This window comes from Bubalus bubalis, chromosome 17 (genome assembly GCF_019923935.1).
Source record: "Bubalus bubalis isolate 160015118507 breed Murrah chromosome 17, NDDB_SH_1, whole genome shotgun sequence".
NCBI lineage: Eukaryota > Metazoa > Chordata > Mammalia > Artiodactyla > Bovidae > Bubalus > Bubalus bubalis.
The window spans coordinates 67,438,350-67,462,466 of record NC_059173.1 but is presented as its reverse complement, the minus strand read 5'-3'; the positions used below and the strand labels follow the sequence as shown (position 1 = coordinate 67,462,466).

Below are 24,117 nucleotides of genomic sequence, written 5' to 3'. Positions count from 1 at the left end.
CAGTCGTGTTCGACTCTGTGCGACCCCATAGACGGCAGCCCACCAGGCTCCCCCGTCCCTGGGATTCTCCAGGCAAGAACAGTGGAGAGGGTTGCCATTTCCTTCTCCAATGCATGAAAGTGAAAAGTGAAAGTGAAGTCGCTCAGTCATGTCCGACTCTTAGCGACCCCATGGACTGCAGCCCACCAGGCTCCTCCATCCATGGGATTTTCCAGGCAAGAGTACTGGACTGGGGTGCCATCGCCTTCTCCATATTTATAAATATCTATATTTAAAATCCTATATTACAAAACTCCATAAACTGAAATCTTTCATACTATCAACTTGGAAATTCAGTCAATATTTAGGTGTCAGGAACTTAGACAGATCCGGGGGAGTCACTGAGCCAAAAAAAAAGATGTGGTCCCTGTCTGCATGGAAATGGAGAGAGTGGAAGAGAAAGACAACCATACAATCACACATATAAACATAAACTGCAACTGTGCTAAGTGTACGATGTTACTGTCTCAGGTTAGATTAGGGAGCTTAGATTATGTCCTAAAGAAGCAAAACTTCAGTTGAGGTGTGAAGGATAGCTGGAAGCCAACAAGTAAAACGAAAGTAAAGAAAGAGTGGTCTAGACAGGGAGAAAAGCACGTGCCAAAGCCGTGCAATGCAAGAGCAAGACTAGTGCAAAGGACTGGTGAAGGCCAGCACAGGTGAAACGAAGAGTCACGGCTGGAGGGCTAGGCGCTGTTACGGAGTTTTGTTTTTACCCAAAAGCAATGAGAAGCCATAAAAAGATTGAGAGAGAGGAGGGAAGAGCTGACAATCAGATGTGTGTTTCAAAATAAATCACTGTGCCTTTAGGATGGATACTGGATTAGAGATGATCTGAAGAAGTGGGTAAACAAGAAAGAAGGCTCCTGTAGAAATTTCAAGCAAGATTATGGTAACAAATTAAAGTGGTGGTAGTGGAAATGGGAAACACTAGACAGGTTTAAGAGATATTCAGAAAGTAAGACTAATAAAAACTTGCTGACAGACTGGACGTATCAGGGAGAGGAGTGAACAAGGTTCACTCCTCCTTTCCTGGATTTTCCAACTGGGAAGATAATGGAGTCATTCACTAAAATAAAAAACAAAGAAAGAGGAAAAAACATATTGGGGCGGGGGTTGGGAGTGAGAGAGAGACCAGTTTAGTTTCAGACCTTGTATATGAGATATCTTTAATATATTCCAGAGAGGTGCTAACTTAAAGTAAGATATACAGATCTAGACCTCAGAGGAGATAGAAAACACTCACATCCTTAGAAAAGCTGACATCTTTATCCTAGAAAAGCAGCTAACCATAATCCCCAAACATCCAAGGAAAATATTAGACTCTGACCATCTGGATTTAGTTAAAACAAAAAGCTGAGAAAAAACACGGCAGTAATATCTCACCAGCTAAAACAAAAACTACACAGCACGCGAAACAGATATTTTAAAAAATCTTATTTCAATGGTATATTTATTATGTCACCAACCACATAGTATTTTAAAGTTTTAGTTGCTGCTGCTGCTGCTAAGTCGCTTCAGTCGTGTCCGACTCTGTGCAACCCCAGAGATGGCAGCCCACCAGGCTCCCCCGTCCCTGGGATTCTCCAGGCAAGAATACTGGAGTGGGTTGCCATTTCCTTCTCCAATGCATGAAAGTGAAAAGTCAAAGTGAAGTCGCTCAGTCGTGCCTGACTCTTAGTGACCCCATGGACTACAGCCTACCAGGTTCCTCCATCCATGGGATTTTCCAGGCAAGAGTACTGGAGTGGGGTGCCATTGCCTTCTGCGAAAGTTTTAGCAGGGCTGGCCAACGTCTTTGGAAATATTCAACACCTGTGCTGGGCAATAAAGTGGAGACTACCCATCCTATTTTATCTCAACTAATTTAAACAGCCACATGTGGCAAGTGGCTACTCCGTCAGACAGCAGCAGTTTAGAGCTTTCTCATGAATTTCATCCAATCCCCAACATCTACTTTGTGAATTCACTGACAGCAGGTGTGAGGGACAGAGGGATTAAAGAAGTAGAAGCTTCCATTCCATTTGCTCATTATCTGAATTTTTATTTCAAGAACATATCTTAGTTGTCATGCTGAAAATATGCTTAATTTTAAAAGTAAATAATACACTGTACAGAAAAGTGAGGAAATACAGAAAAACAAAAATAATCTATAAACATACCTTTAAGAAACAATCTACAATTTACATTCAGTCAAACATGAAGAGGATCTACATTTTTAGCCCTTTTGTTAGGAGGAGCACCAACGGCTCCAGTTACTCTGAGTTGGATCACAGTTCTCTTCTCCCCCATCCCCATCCCAACATGCTGGAAATCCTACGAGATAGCCATCGGCTCTAGAACCCCACTTCAAGGCTGCCAAAAACAAACACTTCATAGTCCTCTTGCTTTTCTCCCTTTCACCACCATCACCCTCTGCCACCAATGTCGCACACTTTTACTAGAAACCACAATGTCACAAAATCATTTAGTCACTACAGTGAAAAAGAGTACATGCTTTGGAGTCAAGCAACTTTGTGAGTCTCCTTTAATTAGTCCAATTAGTTGGACTAATTACTTCTACTGCTTTCTACACCTGTTTCTTTATTTAACACAAAATAAGAATTCCTAAAACACATAAAGCATCTATAAAGCATAATGCCTAGCCCGTTATGGACTTCCACATCCTGGTGCTATCCTAGACACTCAATGCAGAGCTCTGAAACAAAACACAGAGCCATCCTAGAGGTTATATCCCCTGGCTTAACCCCAGGGACTCTTTCTACCTGGGATGTGAATCCATCCCTTATCAGGTATTTTACAAAGTACTTTATCAGAATACCATATTCCTCTTCTCTTGGACAAAGCTTTTCCAACCAACGTGCCAAGAACAAATTATGGATGTGCTGAAATCATGACCCCCCCCCCCCCCACTCCCTGGCCCCCTCAGCTTTCATGGAACCAGGGAGTCTGCCATACAAATAATCATTTTATGTGTGCACGATGCAGAGAAGTTTGGAAACCTTGCTCTAACACTATCTCACGTTGGCAGAACGTTGGAGCTGGCAGCTTCCTTCCTCTAGCTGACTTGGGTCTCGCCAGCAACTCTGTCATTCTCACGAGTCTGCTTCAAAGACAGCCGTGCCACAGTTCTCCCAAAGGACCAAAATCGATCAAGCCTGGACGTCAAGGAGCTGTGAGTCCAGCGCCACACAGAAGCGCCACACAGATACACAAAAAATGAAACAAAACTCTCAGGTGACAATATGGCAGAGATGCTACCAAATTTTCACAAAACATCTGAGCAATTTCCAGCAACACCTGCCTATAACTATTTTAAGGCAAAAGTTTAGAAGTAATGGAGGGAAGATGAAAGAGAAAGTCACAAAGGAAAGAGAAAACGAAAATGTGTGCTTTTGTAGAGAACAACTGAGGATTTGTAAGAGCTATTCAGTGGCTTCCATGACTGGCAAAGTTAGGAGACACTAAAGAGGACAAGAGTATTTTCAAGTTCCTTTGTTTTATAGTCTTTTTTTTCATATTTCCTAGAACTAATGCTGGTGAATATCTGACTTTTAGACCGTTATAGTCCCTAAGTCATCGTCGTCCATATTTTGTGGAACTACTCTCTCCAGTCTGTACATGTATCATTAGTTTTTCATCCATAACCATATTCTCTTAAATTCCCTATTAAATTTACTTACTCCATCCTCAATTTATTCCTTATCCCATCCCAAATTGATCATTCTGGAATGTATTTATACCTCCAGACTCTTACAATGCTAAGTCTATTACTTAAAGCCTTTATTTTCACATTTTCCACTCCTCATATGTCATCTCACACACTCACACACACACAGATTTATATCTACCCCATAGGAAAACTATCAAATAACACTCCATAGGCCTCCTCCAAATTTATTTCTTTTTGTCATACTTTTTGATATGACATGAAATCAGGGGTTCAATTATTGAAAATTAATAAAGGAAGAGACCTTCTTAATGTCTGAGAGAAAATCAGGTGAGATACCTCCAACTTGTACCAAAAAAGATGTAAAGAACAGATGCACTGGAGTAGTAGTTGGATTCAGTAGCTCAGTCTGGATTCAGATAACCCAGGTTCAATCCTGGCTCCACCACTGTAATTCTGAGCAGATTAGCTTCAGTTAATCATTTAGTTCCAATTTCTTTATCTGTGTGTGCGTGCTCACTCAGTCGTGCCAGACTCTTTGTAACCCCATGGACCGTAGCCCGCCAGGCTCCTCTACCCATGGAATTCTCTAGGCAGAAATACTGGTGTGGATTGCCATGCCCTCTTCCAGGGGATCTTCCCGACCTTGGGATTGTGTCTATTGCGTCTCCTGCACTGCCAGGAGGATTATTTACCACTGCACCACCTGAGAAGCCCCTCTTAATCTACAGAAATGAAAAGCTCAGCCAAGTTATAAGGCTGCTTTGAGGGTGGGATGAGGCAAGGAGATCACACAAAGCACCCAGCACAGTGCCCGGCCCACAGCAGGCAGACAGATGTTACGGCGTCAGGTATCAGTCTTCTGGCTTCCTCACTGCCTTAGAAGGAAACTAATTTAGCATGGTTGATTTTTTTTATAAAGGTTATGTTTTCTGTCGCGCCCCCTCTACTCCGCAAAGTAAGGATGCTAGATAGAGGGAAAATTAATTTTTAAGCAGAAGACACTGGTCACTCTGTATGGACTATGATGAGATGTATAGATCTCTTCAAGTTTAAACATTCTATAAAATAGGCGTCAAACATTTTAGAAGGTCAACCCTTGATCAACAAACACTTCATCAAATCAGCAAATTTCAATATGCACTCTAAACTTACATTAAGTTTGGAAGGATACTAACTTATTCACAAAAGAGAATTATCATTATTCTTAATCTAGAGGTAATATGGAGAGAAAGGAGATGTCAAGATGAGCAGCAGCATGCCAAAGACTTAGGGACCACACCACTGAAACATGCTTTGCCCTTTCTCAATAAGCTGAAGGCCGAAGTAGATACCTTAAATGAAAAATAAGAAAATGAAAACAAAGTACAGTAGAAGTTTAAACTTTTACTCTGAGCTGTACCCAGTGGGTTGGTGATATTTAATATGTATTCAATAATCATAAATGTATCAATTTATAAATCCACTGGATCTCTACAACATTGGCCACAAAGAGCTATCCCTAAAAAGAAACCTCAAAACCACAAATCAGGAACTAAATAAGTAGGCAGCCTTACTTCCTTCTCTAGGTCTAGGAAGGAATTTAGAAACACTGAAATTCTAAAGTACCTAGAGATTTCATAACTATAAAGCTAGAATCTCTGCATTCTACTCTCCATGGTGCCCAAACTAGCTATGTAGAGTTTGAAAACAAAAAAAAAAGCTCCACACACACAAAAAAGGTTTTCATTAACTTCAAGAAGACACTGCCTTAAGGAGTGGTTTTTAATCTACTGGAGGTTATATATCTCATTTAACAATGTTCTTCAGAGGGGAGAAAATGCACTGAAACAAAACTTTGCCCATAATTTGGGGGTGGGGATGAGGAAGTCCCCTGAAAGTCACAGACCATGGACTCCTTAAGGCATGACCCAGGATTTAAGCAAACTAATTTATCAATTTGAAAAAGAAGGAAAGCAACTGAGGCAAAGATTTTAATCCAAAAAATAAAATAAGATTAGAAATATTTGCTGTTTTCTCAGCTAAGGAGTGTTAGACCTGGTGGCTGGGAGGGAGGGTTGAGCAAGGAAAAACAAAAGTGGGATTAAAACAGTACTGACATGTAATCTGTTGTCTTCAAATCGAAAGAGCAGCAATAAAACGGCCAACTCCTGCAGCCTTAACACAGGAAGGATTTAACATAACCAATTCTTGTGCACATTCCCACACCAGTGAGGTTAATTAAACAGCAAAGGGGAACACACACACACCTGCCACTTTTGCAGGTGAAAGCACAAGTTTAACAAAAGTCCTTCAAATCTTCCATCTTTTTCTTCCTTAAGAACCGACTCAGAGAAATTACACGTTTTAATCCAGGAGAAAAGGAAGGGAGGGGGACAAATCCTAAAAGGGGGGTGGTTAAAAGGATGTGCAGGAAGTGGAAACTACAAACTTTTTGAGATCAAAGGGCTCAAGAGGGCGGATAAGAACATAAAGGAAGTAATAATAAAATAAAGTAAAAGGGAAAAGCGTCTAGAAACTGTTCTTAAAAAAAAAAAAAACTAACAACAAAAACCCCTTTCCTTTTTCCTAGACACGTAAACAGTAGTTAACTTGGCAAAGAGGAACGGACGAGACGACAGCACAACTTCCTTCCCAAACTCCAGCATTCCTTGGACGTCCTCTCCAGCAGTCAGGCTTGGGACATTTCCTAGGCAAGGCTCCTCCCTGCACCACAGCCTGAGGAGCCTCTAGCAGGGACTATCGCTGCGGGAGAGAGAAGTGGCGGATGCAGGGAAAGAAGACCAGCAATACAGGCTGTACACCAAACCGGAGGATGGCCCACTCGGAGACTCAGTCTAAAAGACCCGGATCCTGCAATCCTTTCCCCACTCAATGCGTTCACAACCCGGAGGGTGCCGCCCTGGGAGGGCCGGTCCTACCGCTTCACCCGGCTGTTTCGGGGGCACACTCAGGGTGACAAGAGGGACGAAGGGGTAGAAATCCAAGGCCGAGCACCTGAGTAGAGAGAGATGGCACACACAGTCTAAGGACAGAAGTGCCCTGTGAAAGTACGGAACAGCGAACCCCGGAGGCAACGTGTCCGGCCGGGCAACCAGCTCCAAGCAGCCTTCCCCCGCCTCCTTCCCAGCCGGCCAGCTCCGCCCTCACCTGTCTGCAGGGAAGCCGGCAGCACTCACGTCGAGGATTATCCTTGCCTCTGCTCCCTGAAGTCGCCTCAGCCCTGGCCAGAAGTGAGCGGAAACGCGACTTGTGCCTGTTCCTTCTTCCCCTCCCGCCACGCACCTCGGCTCCTCCGGGGCGGGGAGCAACTGCAACTGTCACAGCCTCACACTGACCAAGCTCCGAATCTACTGGGACCGGCAGCCTCTCCACCGGCGGCCTACAGCTCCTGCACCCGGAGCAGCGGAGCCGGAAGTGAGGGGACCGGAAGTAGCGTTGTCCGTGGCCCTGGACGGCCTCTCTCTCCCTCAATCTGGCCAGCCCAGCCACGTCTCGATGGTGCCAGCGCACCTCCCGCGAGGTCCCCTCTCCAGGGGGCGGGCCCCGCCCCGCCCACTGCGGCCCTAGCAACCACATCCGGGACTCAGCCGGCGCCGTTGCCCGGGTAATTTTCTGGCTGTGGCCAGTCCTAGAGGGGTGTGAGCCTGGGTCCAGATGCACCTGCCCGAGCTTGCCCCAGGGCGCGCGGGCCTGGTCTTGAGTGGTCCGAGGTCCAGGAGCCCTTAGCATAACTTTCTCACTCACACACCTCAGCCTCACGCGTTAGGCTTTCCCCCAACAGATGGTGAGCCGGTGGCGGGAGGGCGCCTCGCAATCTCAGGAGAGCCAAAGCTTCTTTCTCAACTGCCGGAGAGCACGCAGAAGGTTATTCCAACCCCGCGGGCGTTGAGAGGGTGGAGGGAAAGCGGGGTTTAGGGAGCAGACGGGATGCGGGTGCTTCCCTCTCCTTCCCCAGTGCCCCCCGCTGTCCACTCACGCCCACCCACTTCTGGACGACCAGACTAGACACCCTTGTTCGGCATCCCTGAGTTATGATTTGCTGTCTTTGTGATCACTTTCTGCTCTGCTTGCTGGCAGGGAGTGGATCCGTGATACTTTTCTCTCCTGCTCCTCTTTACTCAGATGACCGATTTCTGCTTTCTTTGCTTGCCCCATTACTTAATAGATCACTGCCCTGTCTACAGAGACCTCCGAACAGTCCTCTTGGATCCCGTTATAGTTTCCTAAGTGAAGGCCCCACTTCGGCTATTCTGCCTGTCCCCTCACAGTAGGGCTCAGCCGTGGTGCTAGACCCTTAAAGCTCATTTGCATACAGGACGTACCGGTAATCCAGCCGCGCTAGTCTCCCTTCCAGGTTCTAGACTGCTTTTTACAGCCCTGTCACTTGCAGAAATGCCAAAGGTAACAGCGCACTCCGTGGAATCTACCCCTCTAGACCAGACTTCTCACCTGCCTTGTCACATTAGCCGACAAGACATTTTTAATGGCTAAGTGCCCGAAGGCAGAATTCTGCCTCTTTGGATTTGTAGGGAGTTTCAGCATAGTGAACCATACATCCCTGTACAAATACCTATCCCATATCTGTGAAGAGTAAATGCACCACAAATGTTTCAAAAGTAAATACCAATATTTATTGTCTGAGATTTCCAGGACACCTTCTCTGACAAAAACCGCAATGAAATCCCAAAACGTAAATCTGTGATTGCATGTTGAATCGCTTCAGTCGTGTCCGACCCTTTACTATCCCACGGACTGTAGCCCGGCAGGTTCCTCCTCCATGGGGATTCTCCATTCAAGAATACTAGAGTGGGTTGTCGTGCCCTCCTCCAGGGGAAATGGATGAATATATATATATATATATATATATATATATTTATGGAGAAGTATAATAAGAATTTATATATATATATATATATATATATATATATATATTCGTTCATTTAGCTCTAGTTCTACAGTTTACTGTGGATTTTCTGGTTCGAAGCATTCCTGTTAGTCTTCTCAATTATAAGAGAAGGATCCCCATCTAGAATAATTACTGCTTTTATTATATAGGAACAGAATGGAACTTAGTAGCCAGTACAAGGATTAGAGTTTCAGAAGGATGACTAGGAAGAGGTGGGTGACCGTGCTCAGTGGTGCCAGAAAGATGTGTACTTAACTGTTCGGGCTGGCTGGGGCTGTAAGGATTCCTGCCAGCTGTCTCTTGAGTTTGGGGACATTTAACTAAAGATATCTGTTAGACCATTAAGCTCAGAAGTATTTCTGATATTAAAAAGGTAGACACTTGGTTTAGTTATTTGTCCTTAGCTGGATCGTTTTCTTGGCAGCTGCTGGTTTTGATAGAAATTCAGATGTGGTTGGAACTGATGCTAACTTCTACTTGGTGAGGGTGCTGTGAATCATTTTAGGTGCTCTCTGGTCCAGTGTGATTCTGGTAGTATGCACAGTTAGCCCTTATATTAATGCAGAGTGTTATGCTGTGCAAGGCTATAGACAGGATTCATCCTCCTATGATTTTTGCTACCCGCAGGGAAATTAGAAAGTAGGAAGGCCTGAAGGATACACTGGAAATTACTTCAGCTGGTGACGGAAAACAGTGACAGTCTATGCACTTTCTTTGGGAAAAAAGGAAGTAGTAGCTTTATTCTTGGGTTTGGGGAAATTTTTTCATGCTGACTCAAAAGACTGTTTTAAACCAAGTCCTGCTTAGACGGAGACTCTCACTCTATGCTTCCTTCCCTCACCCTTTCCCTTGATCCCTTCCCCCACCCTCTTGCTTTCTCACTCCCTAATTCCCTACAGCTTGGGGAATTCTTCCTGCCCATTCTCCTCCGGAAGAATAGAAGATTACTATTTTCCTTTTAATTGGCATTGTGTTTGGAGAAGTATAATAAGAAGGGAATAGCCTGCCATATATGCTTGTGACAGGGGGCTTATCTAATCACTTACCTTTGCACTGCTATTGGCTATTATTCAGCTTTAGAAAAATCAGGTACCATTTATTCGCTTGGCTTATGGGGGAACTGTAGCAGCCTGTTTTTTATTTATTGACTAGGAAGAAAAGCAGGCAGTGGGTTAAAGGATATTGTTATTCATCGTTATATATATTTCAGTGTTATTCTCTGAAAGTAAACTCTTTATTAAAGGGTACTGGTTCTCCTCCTCCTCCTCCTAAGTCGCTTCAGTCATGTCCGACTCTGTGCGACCCCATAGACGGCAGCCCACCAGGCTCCCCCGTCCCTGGGATTCTCCAGGCAAGAACACTTAATGCAATATTTAAATAAGCCCATGAAAAGTAGAATGGGTAGAACATAAAGTAGAAATTGTTTTAACTACAAAGGAAAAAACTTATAATTCCATTGTCTACAGTTAACATCAACATTTTGGTCAATATCTTATGCAAATTTTTTTCTTCATTTATTTAACAAATTGTTATTGGGAACCTACAGTTAGCCGGGCACCAAGCACTGTAGGAATAGCCGTGAGCCTCTGCCCTCAAGGAACTTTCAGTATAGGTTGTATTTGTTGGCATGCAATTCTGTATTTTGCTTTTCCCACTTAATATTGATATATTATGAAATTTCCTTCATATCATTAAACATTCTCCTTCAGGGGCTCAATAGAATTTTAACATATAGATATTCGTAAGTTATTTAGCTAATCCTTTTTGTTACAGATTTGGATTACTTTAAGTTTTCTCTATGATTATAAAACAACCATGTAGGAAACAGTCTTGTGTGGTATAATTCTAAGATGAATTCCAATGACTTTCACCTTGTATAATTCCTTCCTCTGCGAACATGATAGTCTATCATTCTATGATTATATTATATGCAGATGTAATTGAAGTAACTACTCACTGACTTTGAGTTACTCAAAACGAAGTTAATCTGGCTAGTCCTAAACTGACTACACGAATCTTATATTTTATTTATTTTACTGAAGTATCATTGATTTGCAATATTATATTAGTCTCAAATGTACAAAACAGTGATTCAATATTTCTACAGATTATACTCCATTTAAATTTATTACAAAATAATAGCTACATTTTCCTGTGCTATACAATATATCCTTGTTGCTTATTTATTCTATGCGTAGTAGTTTGTATCTCTTAATCCCATACAGCTACCTTGCCCTCCTCCTTTCCCTCTGCTCACTGGTGATCACTAGTTCGTTCTCTGTGAGTCTGTCTCTGTTTTGTTATATACATTCCTTTGTTTTAGATTCTACGTGAACGTGTTAACAAAGTGTTTGTCTTTCCCTGACTTATTTCACAAAGCATAATACCCCCTAGGTCCATCCACATTTTTGCAAATGGCAAAGTTTCGTTCTTTTTTGTGGCTGAGCAATATTCTATTCTGTATTTATACATAATATACATCTTTATCCATTCACCTGTTGATAGACACTTAGGTTGCTTCCATATCCTGGCTATTGTAGGTGATGCTGTTATTAACAGTGGGGTGTGTGTATCTTTTCAAATTAATGCTTTTGTTTTCTTCACATATATATATATACACACAGCACTGAATTGCTGGATCCTATGGTAGTTTGTTTCTAGTTTTTTGAAGAACCTCCATACTATTTTCCATATTGTTGCATCAATTTACATTTCTGCCAACAGTGTACAAAGATTTCCTTTTCTCCCCATTGTTGCCAATGTTTGTTATTGTTTTTGATTATAGCCTTTATGACAGGTATGAGGTGATATCCTACTGTGGTTTTGATTTGCATTTTCCTGAGGATTATGATGTTGAGCATCATTTCATGTGCCTGTTGGCCATCTGTGTATCTTCTTTGGAAAAATGTCTAATCAGATCTTCTGCCTATTTTTAATTGGGTTGTTTGGTTTTTGGTATCGAGTTGTATGGGCTATTTATATAGTTTGGATATTATCCCCTTCTTGGTCACATCATTCACAAGTAAGCTGTCTTTTCATTTTGTTGATGGTTTCCTTTGCAGTCCAAAAGCCTTCAAGTTTAACTGAGTTACATGAACCTTTTAAAAGCTTAGAGTTTTCTCTAGCTGATGGCAGCAGAGGAAATTAGAGAGATTTGAAGCTTGAGAGAGATTTGACGTGAGAAAGGTTCTCTGTTGCTGAAATAAAGAGGACCCCAGGTCAGTACCTGAGAGAGGCCTCCAACAGCTAAGGGTAATCTCTGCTCACAGTCAACAAAAAACCAGGGACCTCAGTCCTACATGGAGAAGGCGATGGCACCCCACTCCAGTACTCTTGCCTGGAAAATCCCATGGACGCAGGAGCCTGGTGGGCTGCAGTCCATGGGGTCGCTGAGGGTTGGACACGACTGAATGACTTCACTTTCACTTTTCACTTTCATGCATTGGAGAAGAAGATGGCAACCCATTCCAGTGTTCTTGCCTGGAGAATCCCAGGGACAGGGGAGCCTGGTGGGCTGCTGTCTATGGGGTCACACAGTCAGACACGACTGAAGTGACTTAGCAACAGCAGCAGTCCTACAACCACAGAAGTTTAAGTTCTTTACCAGCTGAGCCACAAGAGAAGCCCAAGAATACTGGAGTGGGTAGCCTATCCCTTCTCCAGCGGATCTTCCCCACCCAGGAACCAAACTAGGGTCTCCTGCATTGCAGGCAGATTCTTTACCAACTGAGCTATCAGGGAAGCCCACAGATAACCTGAATGAACTTGGAAGCAAATTCTCCCCCAGCTTCTAGATAGAGGCCAGACTGACTGGCATCTTGATTTCAGCCCTCTAAGACACTAAGCAGAGGACTCAGTTAAGCCCACCTGGACTTCTGGCTAGTTACATGAGATAATAAATGGATATTGTTTTAAGCTACTGCTGCTGCTGCTAAGTCACTTCAGTCATGTCCGACTCTGTGCGACCTCATAGATGGCAGCCCACCTAAATGTCTGTTAATTTGTTACACAGCAATAGAAAATGAATATATTTGTAAGATAGATTATTTTTATATCTATAATTTTGAGGGAGATGGAATAAAATGGTAGGTATGGACTTGCTGGATAAAAGGTTATGCACATTTTTTAAGTTTTCATGTTATATTGCTAATTTGCCCTCAGCAAACCTTGTACCAATTTAGGTACCTCCTAGCAATGTATGACGGAGAAGGCAATGGCACCCCAATCCAGTACTCTTGCCTGGAAAATCCCAGGCAAGGAGCAATCCCAGGATGGAGGAGCCCGGTAGGCTGCAGTCCATGGGGTCACTAAGAGTCGGACACGACTGAGCGACTTCACTTTCACTTTTCACTTTCATGCATTGGAGAAGGAAATGGCAACCCGCTCCAGTGTTCTTGCCTGGAGAATCCCAGGGACGGTGGAGCCTGACGGGCTGCCATCTATGGGGTCGCACAGAGTTGGACACGACTGAAGTGACTTAGCAGCAGCAGCAGCAGCAATGTATGTTACTGCATCCCGGCAAACCCTAGATACTGCTGTTTTGGTAAGCAAAAACAAAAAGGTAGCTCCTGTGTTGAAGGAAGATTTACATTTCTCTTACTACCAGTAGAATGGACAATTGTTTTCTTTATTTGGAGTTCACTTGGTAAGTCTATTTTACTGAGTTGCCTAGTCTTGGTCTTCAGTTCGCTTCACTGTTGGTACAGAGAAAATAGTTCCTGCTGGTGCTGCTGCTGCTGCTAAGTCGCTTCAGTCGTGTCCGACTCTGTGCGACCCCATAGACGGCAGCCCACCAGGCTCCCCCGTCCCTGGGATTCTCCAGGCAAGAACACTGGAGTGGGTTGCCATTTCCTTCTCCAAAAGTAGTTCCTAACTGCTAGTAAGTAGTACAGCATTTCTCTGCTGTAATATCTTCAAGGGGTTGTTGTTTTTGTTCAGTCGCTAAGCAGTGTCTGACACTTTGCGACCTCATGGGCTATAGAACACCAAATTCCTCTTTCCTCCACTGTCTCCCAGAGTTTGCTCAAATTCATGCCCATCTTCAAGGAGTAGCATGATTGAGAGAATTATTACTTCTAAGAAATATTAGCTGCTGCCATCATTCCCTGCAAAAAACAAAAAACCCAGCCACTGGACTGTAGGAGAATGGAAAATTCCCATTCTCAATGAACTCAGCTTCATTGATTAGGCAGTATTGCCTAACTTTGCTAGAGAAAAAGCCTGGCTTGTCTGATTTGGTGTTGGAAATTTGGTTGTTTCAGGAATAAAGATGTATTGCATCTTACCATGGAAAACTGTAACTTTGACAACTGTTTTAGAAGGAAATATATACTGTTAACTCTCAGGAAAAAAATCCTACTATCTTCCTAAAAAAAATATCACTTATTTTCAATTTGATCAAGACAATCATCTCTGATTGTGTGTATTATATTGCTTTATTTGTGATAGGATATGGGAGAAAATTCAAGTCACTTTTTCTGTAATCCTTATTATTTGAGATGATAGGGTTTATACCTGACAAATTAAATAAAATGGAAGAAAAGAAGAGGAAAAAAGAAAAAAAAACCAAAAACAACCAAACAGAAAGAAGGAAGAGATTGCCTTTTACTCTTGGAGAGTAGTTTTCCTTGGTTTTGACTTTTCTTAAAAAATTGGTTCTTGCTCCCTAAATTTCTGGAGGTTGGTATCCTTCCTAATAAGAGGAAGATATTTTTAATTTTTTATTCTGAAATAATGGTATATTTATAGGATATAGTAGAAAAATATGCAGGCAGTTTCCATATATAAGAATTTTTTTAGTTGAATGGTCAAATCTTATTTACTTAAAAGGTCAGCTCACCCTAAAATTGGATATGGAGTATGGTTTCTGTTTATGTCCCCAGAATTCATAATGGCTTTTCTCCTGTGGAAACCTTATACTGCCTTTTGGGGTATATGTGGAGGGGGATAGGTTTGGAAAGGCATTGGAAACTCTAGCTTGGTGCTGGAGGCATAGAATGTGTAACTGTTAGAGGAGCCATGCCATGTGCAAAAAGAATGGTGGACTTGACCTTGGAAAGCCTGGATTCTGGACTGCATTCAACCATGTTATAACCATATGAGCTTTGAAATCGTTTTACCTTCCTCCTGAGTTGTTTAAAATACAGGAAGCAAAGCAGTTTGGAAATTAACACCCTAGGCTCTCATAATTATTATTAAGATCATTTTTGCAATAACAGCAACAACAAAAAAGATTCCTTTACTGGTTTTATTTCCTATAATAAAAATTACTTCTTTGTTTTGGACAACAAAGGCAGAGGAATTTTGTTTTAATAAAGTTTTGTGCAAAAAAAAAAAAAAATGCATGTGTTATCTTGAAACCTCCAAGGACAGAGAGAAAAACTAGAGGAATGGAGTGTCTACCCTCTCACGTGGAAGGAAGTAACCCTCCCCCACAAACCTCCCCACCCCCTTCATCAGATTAGCGTGTTTCCTGGGCCTGTAGGAGGCCCGAAGCCTATGGATTCTAGTTGGGGAGATGCTACCTGGGAAGGCTGGGACCAGCCCATGTAGGGTGACCATTCTCACTGCACTATTTGGCTTAAGAAGAGTTCTGCTTTCAGTGTATGTTTAAGGTGGGATTCTTGCTATCATTTGAAGTGGGATTTCACGAAATCTCAGAATTTTATAGATTGACACAGTGGAAGGGCACATTAGAGGGAAGATAATGATGATGAAAGTGAAAGGGAAAGTTGCTCAGTCATGTCCGACTCTTTGCAACCCCATGGATTATACAGTCCACGGAATTCTCCAGGCCAGAATATTGGGGTGGGTAGCCTATTCCTTCTCTAGTGGATCTTCCCAACCCAGGGATCAAACCCAGGTCTCCAGCACTGCAAGCAGATTTTTTACCGGCTGAGCCACAAAATGATGATGAGGTCATCAAATATTTATTGAGTACTTTGTAAGGTGCTAAATACGGTGCTAAGTGCTTAACAGCTCTCACTGAATCTCACTGAATGTGCCATTACTCCACGAGCTACATGCTGTAGTCACCTTTATTTTACAAAAAAGGGGGCCAAGGCTTCAAAGGCTTAAGAGAACTACCCAGGATCACCTTAAGTGCTAAATGCCAGTCACTTGTCAATTCAGGTTTGTCTGGCACCAAGGCCCATCTCCTCCCGCTGTGATAAGCCCTTTATTTTACAGATAAAGAAGTAGAGGTCCTGAGAGGTTGAGACCATGATCTCTCTCCTTCTTTTGTTTTTTTCTACATTGTATCTTCTTAGTACTTTGTTTATTCCCATGCGTTTTGTCAAGTATTTTCTGGCCTCCTGCATTCGGCCAATATGTCAAAGTGATAAAAAGTTACTAGATTTTTAAGCAACTAGAATAAGATTTCAGTTTTTAAAATTTGTAATGGAATCACTTGATTGGATTTTTAGCGAAGCATTTTCTACCAGACTCCTGTAAAGGAGACACTGTCTCCCATGTTCTATTAAAAGTTGGACCTTGTGACCACTGTCTGTGTTTTTCTTTTAGAGAAGCCAGAGGGGCACCCTGTGACTTCATGGGAAAAACAGCCACCAAAGATCTACCCAGCATCATTTTTAGTTCTTTAATTTTGGTAAGCTCACATTTTTAAAACAGATTAAATTTGTCTGATTTATTCCAGAAGTATATATTACAAAGCATTCAAAGGCAAGTGAGAACTCAAGGGGTCAGAGCAGAGCTCGAGAGCTTCTCACAGGGACATCATTTGGGAGGTAAGCATTTCTTCTGGAAGCTTCAGTTACTGTATTTTTAGAAACATGTTCCCATTCTTTTCATGATTATTAAAAGCATAACTAAATAGTATAAATTTTTTTTGATATTAAATTGACATATCATCGCTAAAATTCCTCTTTTTTTTTTTTTAAACGTTTCAAGTGACAGAGGATATTGTCAAGTCTTAGAAGGGTTCTACCATTTTCTTCTCCACCCTAAAGAGACTTCGAAATTAGCGGCTGACGTTTTGCATGAAATTTCTGGATGCTTTTCTTCTTATCTCTGAGGCCTTCTGTGGAGAATTAAGAGGAGGCTGAATGCGCGCATGGATAAAATGGATCATCTTAAAGGATTGAAGTTCCAAAAATACATCAGCAGGACTGGACAGGTTTGACATAATGAGATTTCTATTTTAGCTTGACTTCTGGAACTCCGAATAAACTGAACTGCACAAGGTCCTGGGGAGGAGGTTTCTCTTCTAAAATATTCTAGCTGCAGATAATATTTTTCTTATTCAGATCCTTTGAAGAAATGCATTTATTCATCCGTTTCCACAGAAATAAGACTATTAGACACTGACCAACTTTTAATATATGTAGTGGCTTAGAAAGCAATTTGTATCATACTGGAAAATAAATTTTTCTAAAGAAACAGACCCAGAGAGGGACGACATCTCTACATAAGCTCAGGGTGAGATGGCGGAAGCTCCTGTGGATGCCTCAACTCTGCCCGTAACTGTGAAGAAAAAGAAAAGTCTATCCATTGAAGAAAAGATCGACATCATAAATGCAGTAGAAAGCGGTAAGAAAAAAGCAGAGATTGCAGCTGAATATGGAATAAAGAAAAATTCATTGTCTTCTATTATGAAGAATAAAGACAAGGTTCTGGAAGCCTTTGAATCACTGAGATTTGATCCAAAGAGAAAAAGACTGAGAACTGCTTTTTACACAGACCTGGAAGAGGCACTAATGAGGTGGTACCGAATTGCTCAGTGTCTGAATGTGCCAGTTAATGGCCCAATGTTGCGGCTAAAAGCTAATGATTTTGCCCAGAAACTGGGACATAATGATTTTAAGTGCAGCAATGGTTGGCTGGATCGTTTTAAATCCAGGTATGGTCTAGTATTCAGAGCTCAACCTGTAGAAGCCACAGGTGTATCAGCAGACCCTTCAGCTGTCTGGCACCAAAACATACTTCCTTATTATTTAAATGATTATCATCCTAAAAATGTTTTTAATGTAAAAGAGACTGGGCTGCTTTATCGAATGTTGCCTACAAATACCTTTGCATTTAAAGGAGAAACCTGTTCAATTGGCAAGTTATGCAAAGACAGAATAACTCTGGTGGTTGGGACAAACATGGATGGCTCAGAGAAACTTCCTCTGCTTCTCATTGGAAAAAACAGAAATCCACATTGCTTCAAAGGCATAAAATCATTGCCTGTGTATTATGAAGCTAACAAAATGGCATGGATGACTGCAGATGTATTTGAACAGTGGATGCAGAAGCTGGATGAGAGATTTCAAGCTCAGCAAAGAAGAGTGGTGATTTTTGTTGAATCTTCTCCTGCACACCCAGAGGTAAAAAATCTGAAGTCCATTGAATTAGCGTTCTTTCCATCATGTTTATCTTCCAAATTTATAGCTATGAAACAAGGTGTTATTAGAAGCCTTAAAATCAAATATCGACATTGTCTTATTAAGAAATTTCTGAGCTCTGTTGAAGGCAGCAAAGAATTTACCTTTTCCCTTCTAGATGCAGTTGATATATTGCATCTCTGTTGGAGGGCTGTCACCCCAGAGACTATTGTTAAGAGCTATGAAGAGGCAGGGTTCAAATCTCAAAGGGGAGAAAGTGAGGAGGCAAGTGCAGAGACAGACACTGGCCTTGATTTGGTTGCCGACGCCCAGGCGGCAGGAGTGGAATTTCCCGAAGGCTTATCTGTAGAAGAGTATGCTGCCCTGGATGATGACTTAGAAACTTGTGAGGCAGCACCAAGCGGTGACGCTGTATGCCCCAAAGAAAGTGAATCAGATGAAACTGGATTTTATACTTCTGACGAGGAGGAGGATGGTGGGTCTCTGGAAAGTGAACTCCCTTTACCATCAAAAAATGAGGCAATAACTGCTTTAGATACTCTGAAAACTTTTCTTAGAAGTCAAGATATAAATGATGAGCTTCATAATTCTTTAGCAGACCTTGAAATTTTTATTAACTCTTTATCATCTAAGTAATTATTTATTGTACAACATCTGAAGATAATAGAGCTTTTTATAATGTATTTTATTATTAATATTTAAGATATGTAAAGGGAAAATACCTCTTAAACCTAAAAAATGCCTAACTAATAATTTTTGGTTTAATTGCAGATGTCTTTGGTCTGTCTGCAGATTAAAGTTCCCTAGGTAGATTAAATGATGAGTAAGTAAATGAAAAAAATGAATTTCAATTTAGTAAGATTTTGGGGAGCAGAAAATAAATTTCACAGGTCTTATATTTGAAATATATGGTATATATGTCAAAAACAAAAAGAACTCTCCAACTATTTGATTCACACAGGTTGAACTGGTGATTGCTATTTTCTATTTTTTTCAAATTCAGATCACGTTGTAAGATATTTTAATTTTTCTACCTCGTCTAAGAACCAAACATGTATCTATTGGTTAGATATTTATTTTTATAAACATACACTAACTAGACTCTGAAATATCAAGTGCTAATTTTAAATTATTTTTCTCATGACTAGCTAATCATCCTAATAAAAATTATGAAAAATTACTGAAAAAAAACTGACCCAATTATAAACCCAGATGATTAAAAATATGCATCTAACTTTAAAATTATTTCTGTATATGGTCAAATGAAAGACTATGACCTTATCAGGTTTTCTTAAATCATCTATATCTAGAAGATGATATGGATTCTTCCTAAATATTTGTATGTATATGTATGTGTGTTTAACAGAAAAGTGCATTATTAAAATATGTATTAAACTCTTTTTATATTTTAATAAGATTACTCTTTAAAAATGTGAAGAAACATATGCAGTTAGTGAAAAAGAAAATATGTAATTCTTAGTTCTCTGATTTTAAGAGCTGAAACAATCTATAACATTGGATTTTTTTTATTTTACTGAATTTTGTTTTCAGGACAAACTGATCGTTCTTTCAGCGTATTTTGATTTTTTTTTTTCAAATTCAGTGGGTAGCATTTTGGATTAACTTTTTGTTTGAGGAAGTTTTGTATTCAGAATGTTTTAAAATATTGTATGAAATTATTTATATTCCATAAAATAGTCTTTAACCAGTAGAAAAATAACAATGTGTCTCACTTTTTTGTTGTTAAATTTTAAATACATTTAAGTTATTAGATCTAATTTAGTGTCCCCTTTGAAAAGTATTTTGAAAAAGTATAAAACATTATACCGATGATTTTTATTCTGAATTATTAGTCTGCCAACAGAAGACACATTTGGAAGTGACTATTTATAGAAAGTATTTTTATTTTCCACTGTTGATTTACTTTGCATTGAGATTTAGTAGTTGTTAAGCCTGAAAAATGTATTCATATTAAAGTTTCTTTTAGAGTAAAATATAGATTGTTTATATTTAATTAAAAGCATTTTTGTTAATGGCTTGGTTTAAAATTGTAATGTGATGGAATCATGGACCTGAATCATGGACCTAAATCATGGACCTCGATCTCTCTTAAGAGCCCCACTTGTAACTAAAGTACCCGGTAAATACTGAGCCCTCAATAACTTTTTTCTCTTTCTCCACTTCATACCATTTGGATATCAAATATTTTATTTAATCATTTCAGATGACATAAGAATTATTATCTCCATCTTTACAGATGAGGGAATTAAAACCTGGAACAGTGATCTGGTTAAAATCTCAGGACGAAAACTAAAATGCAGTAGTTCCCCATCACCTAGTCCTGTGTTCTGCTAACTATATACCACAGTACTTCTTTTCTGTACTCCATAAAAGAAAATTCTATGGGTTTTTTTCGTCTTGAACTTAGGGTTCTGAGATCAAAAGTATTTCAGAGACTAACCTGAGTCTTTGCTGATAGCTGTATTCAGACCTCTCCCCTAAGAACACTGTTGCTAATGAAATACCAGGACTTTCTGATCTGGTACTCTGTACCATTTTAACACAGAAGTTCCTTGGAGTTCTAGTGAAAATATTTAAAAACAACTTTAATATTCCCAAAGTGTTGAAAGAACCTACTCATTTCCTCTATATGACATCATCCATTTTTTACTTCTGGGCATAATAAATCTCAAGGTGATAAAATAAAGCAAGGCTCCTATGAAGACTTAGAAAAAGGTGCCCGAGATTCAAATCAAAGATAAACTTTAAATTGTCGACGGTGTACACAATTCCATGTAGTTTACAAGACATATAGATTTAGATCATTTTCAGTACAAAACGAAAAAGTCACTTTCCCTAAGACAGTCACTACTGTCTGCCTTACTCCTGATCTATCTTCTCTATACACGGTCGCAAAGAGTTGAACGCGACTGAGCGACTCACACACACACACACACACACACACACATACACGGTCAGTACAGGGACTAAATGTCACTTGTCTTTTCAAAGAAGAACTTGATTTACAATTCATTAGTTTTTCAATTAAACGTGACATTATTCTTCCTTACAAATTCCTGTTGTTTCAACAATGTTTTTGCCTGTTTCTACTTCATCAAGCAACAAAGCTTACGTTGAATTTGGGACACTGTTTCACTCCATCAGTGAGGGGTTTGGTTCAGGATAAAAGAGGACAACGAGTAAATCAAGGCCTGTTGGGTTTTATGGTACCTGCCTGGCTTCTTATTTGGATCTAAGATCAAACGTTAAACCTCCTTTTAAACTTATACAAAGCAGAATAATTGGAAGGGGAAGTAAAGTAAAGGAGAGGAGGAGTCAGAGGACAGCTTGCAACACAAATGCCTCAGATTTTAAAAGAAGCCTTTTCAGTCCCTCTTCCAGCAGGGGCTCCGTAGAAACTGGCAGACAGAAGTTTGCCCTCCGGGAAAATAGCACCACACCTCTGCTCAGAGGTTCAGAGTCCAGTGGTGGGTTGCATCTTTGTCAGCACTAAAGGTTTTCCAGGCTAAGTGCAGGCAGCTACCCTAGTTGCTGGGAGGAGATCTCTTGAGAGAAAGGGGCCACAGTAAGCATACAATTTAAGTTCTCAGAAAACATTTCAGTCACCAGATATATTAAATCTAGTCATAGTCCTATGCTGTCTTGCAAAAGACGTTTCCTTTCTCTGAATCTCAGTTTCTTTCATTCGTAAAATGAGACTGACACTTCATTTGAATTTATTTTGCAGATGAAAGAAAAATTTGAATGTGAATGCTTTCAGCAAACTTGAAGTGTTCCACAACTATAGCAAATGACTGAAAGGCGCTTCCAGGTCACTACTCCCAGATATGTCCAAGTATTAATGTTGTGCTCACTAAACGCCAGTGAGAATTTTCTCGTTGAAATTTCTTCTGTACAGTAAAATAGGACAGTCAACATTTCTAGAAATATGCCATTTATCTGTAGAAATAAAAAATCATTTCTGTTTTGAATGAGGGAATAAGGTGACTTAGAAAGCTTCATTTTTTTTTAAAAAAATTGATCCTCATGGAAAGCAATTCAATAAAATAAGTACTCATTGCGAAGTAGCTTTCTAAGTAGCCTGTCATTAGCTGAATTGCACCGTTGAATTGCACCGTTTCCTTGGGCTGTGTATCTGAGGGTAACCCAGAGTCTGGGGAAAGACTAATAAACACACTATTATTGTAATCTTCATGGGCTGCCATAACCAAATACCATTGACCGGGTGGCTTAAACAACAGAAATTTATTATCTCACGGTTCTAGAGGCCAGAAGTCTTGAAATCAGGGTGCCAGCTGGTCATTTTATGGTGAGGAATTCTGCCTTGGGCTGCAGACAGTCATGATCTTTCAGATGCTCATGTGACCTCTGCTTTGTCAGTACAGGGAGAGAGAGAACGTGCTAGCCCTCTGATGCCTCTTCTTGTAAGAGCACTGTCCCATTGTGAAGGGCTCATCTTCATGACGGAGAAGGCAATGGCACCCACTCCAGTACTCTTACCTGGAAAATCCCATGGGCGGAGGAGCCTGGTAGGCTGCAGTCCATGGGGTCGCTAAGAGTCGGACACAACTGAGCAACTTCACTTTCACTTTTTCTCTTTCATGCATTGGAGAAGGAAATGGCAACCCACTCCAGTGTTCTTGCCTGGAGAATCCCAGGGGCAGGAGAGCCTGGTGGGCTGATGTCTATGGGGTCACACAGAGTCGGACATGACTGAAGTGACTTAGCAGGAGTAGCAGCATCTTCATGACCTCATATAACCCCGATTATGTTCTCAAAGCCCCATCTCCAAGTACCATCACACTGGAGAGTTAGGGCTTTAACATATGAATTCTGAGTCATCCAACTACCCCTTACCAATGAAAGTACAGTTGACCCTTGAAAAACACAGGTTTGAATGGCAAGAATCCACTTGGATGTGGATTCCTTTTGCTAAACATATACTACAGTACTACACTGGTCCTCCACCGGTTGAACGCATGTATACAGAGGGCACACTGTAAAGTTATACACGTGTTCTCAACATCCTGGAGGGTCAGTGCCCCTAATCCCCGCACTGTTCAAGGGTTAACTTTTCACATATTAATCAGACTCGTTTTCAATTTGCTGTAAACTAAAAGGACATGCATATTTCAGAACTTATTAATTAGCAGTAGCTATTAGCAAAGACTTTAAAGCTTATGAAACTTTAAGAAGAAATGGGGACATATTTCATGTCCTTGAACAAATGGGAAGACTCAGGCACATTTCAATATTGAGGAAATATTCAATATTTCCTCCCAGTTAATTTCAAACAAAATCCCATTGCAGGTCTGTTGAAAGTTTTGCAAAATATTGTTTGAAAATCTTGAAAAAATAATTCTGATTTGTATCTGGAAATAATAAAAATGTATCAATACCTAAGAAATTCTTGAAAAATAAAAATAAGTAGTATTTGAGCTATACCAGAAGTTTAAGCAATATGATGTTGGCAAGAGAATTAATAGATCAATCAAAAGAATGATATATGATGTCTAGAAAAAAAAACAAAGAATTTGCATATGATAAAAATGGTTTTTATTCAGTGGTGAAAAAGATGGATTATTCAGTAACTGATATTAAGGCAATTGGCTAAGAGAAAAGGAATTTTTAAAGTCATATTCAAAATGAATCCTAGAAGGAAGGAAAGCAAAAAAGGAAGAAAGGAAGGATGAAAGGAAAGGAAAAAGAAAGGACACAGAAAAAAGAGAGAAAGGAAAGAAACTTGTAAACACTAGGGGCAAAAAAGGTAAATCTTTTAATAGAGAAGATCTTCTAAAAAAATATGACACTCAAGAAAACACTTGAGTATGAATATATTTTCAACAACCCTAGAAATCAAAGAAATACAAGCAAAATGGGATAGCTTTGTGGGGGAGGTTTAGCACGTTAGAAAGATTATGAAGAATGATAATACTAAATAGAGACAGGATAGAAAAATAGATGTACTGCTGTGGGAAATAAAAATTGATACACTGTTACTATAATTATAGCTGGCATGTATTAAATGCTTACTAATTACCAAACTATTCTAAGTGTTTCACATGTTACCTCACTCAGTCCTCAGAATGATTCCAATTATTATCATTCCCATTTTACCAATGAGAAAATTTAAG

The 24,117-nt window shown here is 40.3% G+C and overlaps 2 protein-coding genes across 8 annotated transcripts in view; one reads left to right on the top strand and one right to left on the bottom strand.

The window, feature by feature from the left end:
• The window catches only part of ARFIP1 (ADP ribosylation factor interacting protein 1), a 135,563-nt gene extending 128,442 nt beyond the window's left edge, over nucleotides 1-7,121 (bottom strand). The window contains exon 1 of one of the 4 annotated variants that reach the window (XM_006051678.4): nucleotides 6,995-7,121. The gene's annotated coding sequence lies outside the window, so the exon portion shown is untranslated. Of the gene's footprint in view, nucleotides 1-6,859 lie in introns of all 4 variants that reach the window. The other 3 variants (XM_025268187.3, XM_006051682.4, XM_006051681.4) reach the window with 3 other exon arrangements.
• Nucleotides 7,122-7,123: 2 nt separating this feature from the next.
• Nucleotides 7,124-21,980, top strand: TIGD4 (tigger transposable element derived 4). 4 transcript variants are annotated; one of them, XM_025268189.2, is made up of 3 exons: nucleotides 7,124-7,316; nucleotides 16,273-16,363; nucleotides 16,527-21,980. In XM_025268189.2, exon 3 carries the CDS (start codon nucleotides 17,060-17,062, stop codon nucleotides 18,596-18,598), a length of 1,539 nt encoding a protein of 512 aa, XP_025123974.1. In that variant the 5' UTR covers nucleotides 7,124-7,316; nucleotides 16,273-16,363; nucleotides 16,527-17,059; the 3' UTR covers nucleotides 18,599-21,980. The 4 variants fall into 4 exon arrangements, with proteins under 4 accessions (XP_025123974.1, XP_044786469.1, XP_006051738.1 ...); XM_044930534.2 differs by having other exon boundaries at nucleotides 16,140-16,363; XM_006051676.4 differs by having other exon boundaries at nucleotides 7,124-7,576.
• The last annotated feature ends 2,137 nt before the right edge of the window (nucleotides 21,981-24,117 follow it).

Coding starts and splice junctions, on each gene's coding strand:
- TIGD4 (XM_025268189.2), top strand. CDS start 17,060: ATGGCGGAAGCTCCTGTGGATGCCTCAACTCTGCCCGTAACTGTGAAG.